The sequence below is a fragment of the Metarhizium robertsii genome (genome assembly GCF_000187425.2).
Source record: "Metarhizium robertsii ARSEF 23 chromosome Unknown MAA_Scf_14, whole genome shotgun sequence".
NCBI lineage: Eukaryota > Fungi > Ascomycota > Sordariomycetes > Hypocreales > Clavicipitaceae > Metarhizium > Metarhizium robertsii.
Window position 1 is genome coordinate 310,384 of NW_011942154.1, and position 8,728 is coordinate 319,111.

Genomic DNA, 8,728 nt, shown 5'->3' on the forward strand with positions numbered 1-8,728 from the left:
ACGGTTGTCTGGTGTGATAGTAAAACTCGGTTGCCTGAGGCACCAACGCGAGCTCGAGCCAACATTGAACGTTGTGGATCAGCCATCACTTCCCAACCTGAGCTCTCTCAAGTATCGCCAGCCCTCGTGAGACCACATCGATACCTGCCCTGGCAACCCATTGGCACGAGCATACCACTCCGCAAGCTCTATTGGCGACTGCGCAATGGCGGACTATGACAGACGCCAGTCTGGCGGGCAAAACAACCGCAAGAGGCGATATAGAGGTTGGTCGCACGTCTTCCCTTGGCCAAGAGAGGCGCTACTTTGGTCCCCTCCGCGGCAAGACTAACAAGTAGCTCTCAACGCAGATGACGATGATCACTATGACCGCCGTCAGCAGCGCCGACGCGTGGACTCGGCGCCTGTGGGGGTCCGCCTTCGACGTCAACTGCTGAGCCTTGCCGATTCCCCGTTGCGCCGATGGTCCGAGGAGGTCACGTCCATTGCGCGAATGGTCACGGACAACTACGACGACGAGAACCTGCGCAACAACTTTGTCGACCTTGTGATGCAGCTGGCCGTGGAGCAACCCCTCAAAACACCATTTGTCGGCGCCGTCGTGGTGGTGGCCAATGCGTTCAAAGCGGAACTGGTGGATGTGGTGCTTGCCCGTCTGGCAACTGGGCTGGAGGAGAATATCGCAAAGGGCCAGTGGAGAGAGGTGAAGCTTCTGCTGAAGCTGCTGGCGTGCCTGCAAGGGTGCTTGGAAGGGAGTGGCATCTTTCCGTTGTTGGAGGAGTTGTTTATGAGGGCTGCGGATTTGCAGACTGCAAGCTCGGATGATGTAAGTGTCCTTGGCTTGCCAAGTTGCATCATGTTCTTTTTTATGTGTTAATGCTTGGGGTGCAGGTTATCGGAACAGAAATCGTCAAGATTATTCTTCTTACCATTCCCTATGCGATGGCTGCTGCGCCAGGTCATTTCATCCAACAGGCCGCGGACATTATGGAAAAGACGGACGTCATTGCTTCCGAACCACACGCTCTCCAAGCCCTCGTCGATCCGTTCCATCCCGAAGGAAATGACGAAAGCCCCGCTGCATCAATGAACTTGTGTATGTTGCTCCAGAAACAGCTGCAGGCCGAGGCGTCGAAGAACTGGGCGCTTGCTTGCATCCCTCGACCCTGGGAAATGCCGCTAGAGGAGGTCGAGGTTCAAGAGAAGCTTGCGAATGCGGCCAAGCATGCACTCCCCGCGATTGCCGTTCCTCCCACGGCCATCGCCGGGCCTCGTCTGCTGTTCCCGGAGATTTACTTCTCTGTGTACGGTGGCCAAGAAGTCGAATCGGTCCCGCCCCCGAGCAACATTGCCGCATCTCTTATCCGTGATTCACTCGCCGACACCATCAACGTTTTACACTTCAACAGAAATGCTACTGCTCGATTCTTGATGGATCTTGATTGCTACTTCGCCGACGGGACGTTTGTCAAGCGGGCTACTCCATTCGACGAGCTGCGCAACCAGCCCGATCATCGTTCAACATGGAAGCCCGAAGATGTTGCAGTGGATGCCGTCTTTTCACAGCTTTTCCAGCTTCCCAAGTCTGAACACAAGGTCGTATACTATCACGCCGTCCTGACTGAAGCCTGCAAACTGGCGCCAGCAGCTATTGCCCCCAGTCTTGGAAGAGCCATACGGTTCCTGTACCGCAACACGCCACGAACAGACCTTGAACTCAGCTACCGTTTCTTGGATTGGTTCTCACATCATCTCAGCAACTTTGGGTTCACTTGGAAGTGGGCTGAGTGGTCCGAAGATACTGTCTTACCTGACCTCCACCCGTGCAAATGGTTCCTGCTCGGCGCCTTGGACAAGGAGATTCGGCTAAGTTTTGCACAAAGAATTCAAAAGACGCTTCCAAAACCATACCACGCCCTTATTGGACCTGACAAGGAGAAAGACGTGCCTGATTTCAAATATACAAATCCTGGTAAGTATACGTATCCTCTGTTCCAGGGGATGTCAACCTTCTGCTGGGATCAATGGCCAAAAAAAAAAATGACAAGGCTAACCGTAATACAGATACCCCCTTTGCCAAGGAAGGCCAAGAAATCAGCGCCCTCCTACGACGCAAAGCACCAGATGAGGAAATGCAGCCTCTCATCGACAGCATCCAAGCCCAAGCCAAGGAGCAAGCCCTCGACCCCGTCGTCGCCAGCACAGATGTCTTCATGACAGCCGTGTGCTGGGTTGGATCCAAATCACTGAGCCACGTGCTCGCATGCATCGACCGCACAAAGGGCCGCCTCATCGACGTCGGCACCGCGCACCCGGCCGCCCGCTCCCAAATCATCTCGTCCATCATGAACTACTGGGCCGCCCACCCGGGCGTCGCCATCACCATCATCGAAAAGCTCCTCAACTACTCCATCCTGACGCCCCTTTCCATCGTGGACTGGACCCTCGTCGCCAGCAGCCCCTCCAACGGCACGCAGGGCGGCGAGGCCCTCGGCCGCTCTCACATCTTTGAGCTCGTGGCCAACACGGTCGCCAAGGTGAGCGGGCGCGTCCGCCAGCTCCTCACGTCTCCCGACGCAGACGCCGACACCCGCGACAAGGAGGTCTCCTCGATGCGCGACCTGTTCGCCGCCATCAACGACGCCCTAGCCAGCTGGGCCTCGGGCAGCAAAGACCAACTCATGGAGGACGGGGACGGGTCCTCGGAGCGGGAGGCCATGATCCGGAGGTGGGGGCAGCGCTGGCTCCGTGTTTTCCAGCGCCTAGCCGCCATAGAGGAGACGTTTGTTGCCGAGGCCAAGAACGGCCGGTGGACAAGCACGGCCGACGCCGCAAGTGAGGCGGCGGCGCAGCCGGGCGGCGCCCAGGAGTGAGAAACCCCCCGTCATGAAATGGGTTGTACAGGTTAGTCTAGTTGGTATTTGGGTGGGGCGTGTACATTACATCAATAAGGGTACTTGATTAAAACAAACTTCGTATTCACATGGATATCTAACCGAACGCCTTCTAAAGTACATGTATGCATTGTAATGTACAGCGTGACCTGGCCACATTAGACAATCAGCTTCCGTTTAATCGGCTGCACACCCTCGTCCTGCTCGTCCCTCATCTGTTTAATCTTTTCGAGTAAATGGCTGGGAGCAAGTTAGACTTTCTGTTTTCTTCTTACTTTTTCGATCGCGCGGCGCCGCGGCGGGGGTTGTTGTTTCTGCGAAACCGCTCGACTAGAGCGCGGAAACGGCCCCTCGCTAATCCACTAAGATCAGAGGACACTGGCGTGCTTGCCGGCGTGCCCTGTGACGCTGCTGCTGCTGCTGCTGCAATGGGAGGGAATAAGGAGGACGGGGAACGGGGCGGGGCGGGCGGAGGAAGAGGTAGCGGGGGTACGGGATAGGAGTGACGTGGCAAGGGGGCATCGAAGCAGACTTGGATTAGAAACGGGGGGAAGTAGGCGTACTTGATGGGCATGTGGTTGCGGGCGCCCTCCGTCACGGCGAGGTTGACCCGTGCGAGTTGCTTCTCGTGGTCCCTGAAGTGCTGCTGGATTCTCTGCTGGCACTCTTCTTGGTCGCCTCCTCGGACTATGTAGTCGCATCCTTGTTCGTCGCAGGTCCACATGTCGTGGGGACCGCGGGGGGAGGAATCGGGAATCCGGTCGGCCCTGATGACGAGTTTGATAAGTTCTATGCCGGACTTGGAATTTGCTTCCCTGCTGTCGGCGCCGGCATCGTTGTCCGTGTCGTTTTCATCCTGGGAGTTGAGGTCGGGGGCACCGTCCATGGAGTCGTCTTCGGCGAAGTAGTGGGAGCGTTTGGCGCCGGGGGATCCATCATCATCGCTTTCGAATTCATCGCGGGGTCGTTTCGGAGCGCGATTTACGGGGCGCAGGGCGGATTTCCCGGGCGTGCGTGTAGGACGTTTGCCTTGCGGCCTGGGAGTTTCCGGCACCGCAGAATGGTGTTGAGGGTGGTCTTCGGTGCTGCCGCTGGGGTCGATGGAAGGTTGTAGCGAGGCGGTTCCCTTTCGAGGTTGTGATTTACGGGGGACAAGAATGATGGGGAAGTCGGATGGTTTGTATGCTCGTGGTTGGAAGGGGGTCGTGGCCAGTTCCTGAAGTACGCTGAATATTTCGTGAGTGTGGTATTTCGGGTCCAGGGTCTCAACGAGAGCCTTGGAGTAGTAGTGGAGGGCGTCCTCGACGCCCTGTTTGTAAGAGCCAGGGCGGCTGTCTTTGTAAGTGGGGAAGTAACGGCTAAAGAACAGTTTGGTGAGGGTTTGTCGATATGTCATGCCAGTTTTGCTGGCGCCAGTACTGCTATATACATCTTCCAGTGCAGCGAGGGCAGAGCCCAATGGCGAGTCGGCGGCGTCGTCCTGCCCGCCCGCGACGTAGAGTGGCATGACGGGGACTGGCGCTGGGATGGCTTCTTGGCTAGGCTTCTCGGTGGTTTTGGGAGCGGTTGAGGCTGGTCTTGGTCTTTGGCTTGCCTGGACAGCCTTCTCGTCGGTGACTTCGACGCTGCTGCTCTTGATGGAGCGGGAGCGGGCCTTTTCTCGGGAGCTGTGTTCTGCGTCTGATGAGTGCACCTGGAGACGCAGCTTCTCCATTGCCTCTCTGATTCGGTGACCCAGCTCCTATTAGAGGAGAAAGGGCAAAGGAGTTAGCATCGTACGGACGTAGAGACTCGAATAGTAGCGAGATGAGCTTACAACATGCTTCGTGGTTATATACTTGTAAAAGGCCGTTGGCTTCCAAGTGTCCGCATCTTGTGAGAATTGATCGATAAAGAAAGCACTGTGTTCGTCGGCCCTTTCATGGACTTCCTCCCGGGTTGCGCCATCACCAATGCGCGCGGCGTACTGCGGGTGTCAGTCCAATGTGACGGCAATGTCGAATGGGAAGGGAAAACCAGGATACCTTGTGAAATACTTGGTCCAGCTCGTCCGTGAAGGCGCTATTTTTCACTTTTTTGGTCTTCCTCGGCGGGTCATCTGTATAAATGTCAAGCATGTTGTAAAACATGGTTGTTGCCTCGCACATTTTGTTATACATGGGCTTGTAGGCAGGACATGGATCGATCTCGTACCAGCCGCCCTGGCCCGAAACCCATATCAACGGTTTTCCATCCGGCGATTCTCCAATAGAGTAGGATGTGCAACGTCGAATCTCGAGCGGGGTGGCGCTGCGCACTCTCATAATGACTGGCAAATGTCAGACATAGTTCTTTGGGGGAATGCAAGGGGATGGATGGGCCATGTTACGATGCGTCCTCTGGGCGGGATCATCGATGATGAGGCTGCCCCTCACAATGAATGGGCCTTCATGGCCGGCGTGAAGGGCATTCTTGATCTTTTCGCCGTCTTTATCCAGCACGATGGCATCTTGGAGCTCGAAGATGGGCCAGTCGTCGGAGGAGGTGGCCTTTGGAACGGATCGCACGACAGAGGACTCTTGACGCCAGCGGATTTGCGAGGTATCGACGGTTTCCACGCTGGACGTAGACGCCCTGCGCCTGCGCCCCGTCATGTTGGCGGCTATGATGCAAGAGGAGATGGTATGAAAGGCGCTGGCTACGTCTCGCAGGTTGGTGGACGGAGAAGGAGATGAAGTCGCGAAGTGCTGCGATGAGGCACGCGACTGGGATTGCGGATTGAGTCGATTGGCGGGGCAGTTTCAAGTGCAACATTGAAGTTGGCGGCGCTTCCATGTTGCGATGCCACTTGAACCGAGCGTTGGGACGCTGACGGGCTACCGTGACAGTTGGCGGTTGCAGGGCGGGTCGCTGCAGCATCCACTGCAGCGTCCACCTTGGCACTTGGCAGGTGAATTGCTCGGCGCACGACTAGATGTCTTTTTGCTAGGTGCGCGCACGAGTCACGCCTCACCAGGTACTTACCTGGCCATTAGACTTTATACTTGTACATATAATAGTAATAGTATTATATGATAGTATATATATTATAATAAGTAAATGTATTTTACAGTGAATTCCTTTGATATATATAAGAACCTTTCAAATATAATAAATACCCAAGTAGTAGGCGGGCAAGCGCACCCAGCAAAAAGAGTCGAGAGAGCCTGCCGAGCAATTCACCCTGGCAGTGGACATCGATTGAACTGGTCCGGTCTGGTTGGCCCCTGCTGCCGGGCCAGTGAGTGCCTGGAGGACCTCTCGGCCAATGAACTGCGTTTGACCCCCCTCCCTGTGGTGCCCCCGGTTGCAGGCCGACTTTTTTTTTTTTTTTGTTTCCACTTTGGTCGCCCAGGAAAGTTTGCGGCGCATCACCGCATCACAGCAACACGGCATCCCAGACTTTTGAATTTTTGACTTTTGCAGCAGCGGACTTATCCTGTTTTTTATTTCTTTCGATTCAAACGAGTAATCGGGCGCCGGCAAGGCAGCTGCGGCTCTTCAATCGCACAATCGCTACCTTATTTGCGCGACACGTGCCAGTTGCGCTCGCATGCGACGAGCTGGAAAGGTGTTGAAAATGGCGTCAGACGTCGTCCGTGATGGCGTCTTTGGTGAGTCTCCAGTCTCGCTTTCTATTCTTTCCCAGCGCATAGCCCCACGCAACAGCATGGCCCTCGTCACCCCGTGGCAGTTGCTAACCCGAACTCGCAGCCATCAACAAACCATGCGGCCAGAGTTCAGCCCAGGTGGTGCGAGAGTGCCAACAAGCCTTCAACCCTTCGACCTTCTTCCGACCCATGCTCGAGGCCGAATTGGCACGACGGCTTAAGGAGTCAGGCAAACAATTCAATCGCCGAAAGGCCGAAAAGAAGGCATCACAGGTTAAAATAGGACACGGGGGCACCTTGGATCCCCTGGCAACCGGCGTGCTGATCCTGGGCATTGGTACTGGCACCAAGGTGCTGTCGCAGTTTCTCGACTGCACCAAGACATATGAAACGACCGTCGTCTTCGGAGTGAGCACCGACACCTACGACCGAGTTGGCAGGGTTCTATCCAGAAAAGGCTACGATCATGTTACCCGGGAACTGGTTGAGAAGGAGCTGGAAAGCTTCCGGGGCAAGCAGACACAGATCCCACCACTGTACTCGGCTCTCAAAATGAACGGGAAACCGCTTTATGAATATGCCCGAGAGGGCAAGCCTATCCCCAGGGAAATCGAGGGCAGGCAAGTAGAGGCGCTGGAAGTCGAGCTCGTCGAGTGGTACGAGCCCGGGAAGCACAACCACAGGTGGCCAACGGAGGAGGCCGAGGCCGCGGAGCGAAATCTCGCCGAGCAAGTGTGGAGGGTGAAGAAGCAACAAGAGACGGGCAAGACGCTGACGCCCGAGGAAAAGGAGCAGGACGACCAGGCCATAACGGCGCACGAGACGTTCAAGAGGCGCTTCGAGGAGCGGCAGGATGAGCTGATCAAAGACCTCCCGCTCAAGAAAAGTCGGCACAGCAAGGACCCCAAGGCCCTGATGTCGGGGGCCCTTGGACAAATGCCCCAGCCCGTCTATTCTAACAAGGGGTCCAATTTGGTTCCTGCCACGCCTGACTCCAGCACACCTCCGCCATGGAGCGACGAGGGCCCTCCCGCGTGCAAGATTCGGCTCACCGTGTCATCAGGCTACTACGTCAGAAGTTTCTGCCACGACCTGGGCTCCAAGCTGGGGTCGGCGGCCATCATGGCGGAGCTGTGCCGCGTGCGCCAGAGCGACTTTACAGTCGGCGGCACAAACACACTGGAATACGACGACCTGGGCAAGGGCGAAGAGGTCTGGGGCCCCAAGGTCGCCGACATGCTGGCGCGCTGGAACGGTGAGCCAGAGGGCAACTGGCCGGGACGGCAAACGAGCCCCAAGCCCGACCACGACACGTCACCGTTCAAGAAGCAGCAGCAGAAGCGCCGCCTGTCGACAGAGGCCGATTCACCTAGTCGGCAGGACAAGAGAGGGCGGTCGCCGTCAAGCGAGTCTGCCGAGCCTCCCCGCAAAGCAACCAGGACCTCGTCGGCGGCGAAGCCCAGCCTGGAAGCGGCAACGAAATCCGATGACGAAAAGTCATGGAATGGCATTGAAGACTAGAGCATATATAAATAAATGAATAAATAAAGAAACAAATACTACAAAAAAGAGCTAATAAAGTGTATAAATAATTAGCCGTGGGGGAGAAGTGCGCGCCATTAGAGAATATACCCAGCCGCAGTTCGGAGCTGCAATGTCGATGTATTCTATTTAGGCAGACACGAGCATCATCTCGCATGTCATGCACGGTGATATTACGGCACTGGTTCTAGTCATACACGCATGATCCAAATATGGAGTGTCCTCTACATGCCGTTACAACGCCTGGTATCTCATGCTCTAGAAACAAAAAAAAAACATTTGACATAAGCAAAAAAAACACCCTAGATTTTCCCCGCCATCCAACGCTCCCCAGTCCAAGTCGCCAGCACGCCAATGTCCAATGTTCAATGTTCAACGTTCACTTGTCAAGAATACTCCGGACGCGCTCGATGCGGGCCATGGCGGCCTCCAAACGGTCCAGGCGCCTCCTCTTGTCGTCGTCGCGCGCCTCGAGCTCGCCGACGCGCTCCTCGAGGCGTGCGCGGGCGCGGCGCTCCGTGGCCACCATCTCGTTGGCCTGCTCGAACAGGCTGACGCTCAGCTCCTCGACCTCCCTGCTCGTGGCGCTCAGGCGGCCCTCTGCCTCGCGGCGCAGCGTCTGCTCGCGCGCCAGCGCCTCCATGAGGTCCTCGGCCGGCGGGG

General features: G+C 56.4%; 4 protein-coding genes across 4 annotated transcripts; 2 read left to right on the plus strand and 2 right to left on the minus strand.

Moving 5' to 3' along the window:
* Window positions 1-205: 205 nt before the first annotated feature.
* On the plus strand, window positions 206-2,873 carry MAA_07563 (cap binding protein; the record flags this gene model as incomplete). The annotated part of the gene is made up of 4 exons (XM_007825561.1): window positions 206-266; window positions 339-826; window positions 892-1,972; window positions 2,065-2,873. 4 exons carry the CDS (start codon window positions 206-208, stop codon window positions 2,871-2,873), a joined length of 2,439 nt encoding a protein of 812 aa, XP_007823752.1.
* A 292-nt stretch (window positions 2,874-3,165) lies between these two features.
* On the minus strand, window positions 3,166-5,527 carry MAA_07564 (uncharacterized protein; the record flags this gene model as incomplete). The annotated part of the gene is made up of 4 exons (XM_007825562.2): window positions 3,166-4,635; window positions 4,711-4,860; window positions 4,919-5,202; window positions 5,263-5,527. The coding sequence occupies 4 exons, from the start codon at window positions 5,525-5,527 to the stop codon at window positions 3,166-3,168; spliced, it is 2,169 nt and encodes a 722-aa protein (XP_007823753.2).
* A 965-nt stretch (window positions 5,528-6,492) lies between these two features.
* Window positions 6,493-8,044, plus strand: MAA_07565 (Pseudouridine synthase, catalytic domain protein; the record flags this gene model as incomplete). Its single annotated transcript, XM_007825563.1, has 2 exons — window positions 6,493-6,526; window positions 6,627-8,044. The coding sequence occupies 2 exons, from the start codon at window positions 6,493-6,495 to the stop codon at window positions 8,042-8,044; spliced, it is 1,452 nt and encodes a 483-aa protein (XP_007823754.1).
* A 400-nt stretch (window positions 8,045-8,444) lies between these two features.
* On the minus strand, window positions 8,445-8,708 carry MAA_11703 (uncharacterized protein; the record flags this gene model as incomplete). The annotated part of the gene is made up of 1 exon (XM_011412618.1): window positions 8,445-8,708. The coding sequence occupies one exon, from the start codon at window positions 8,706-8,708 to the stop codon at window positions 8,445-8,447; it is 264 nt and encodes an 87-aa protein (XP_011410920.1).
* Window positions 8,709-8,728: the final 20 nt, after the last annotated feature.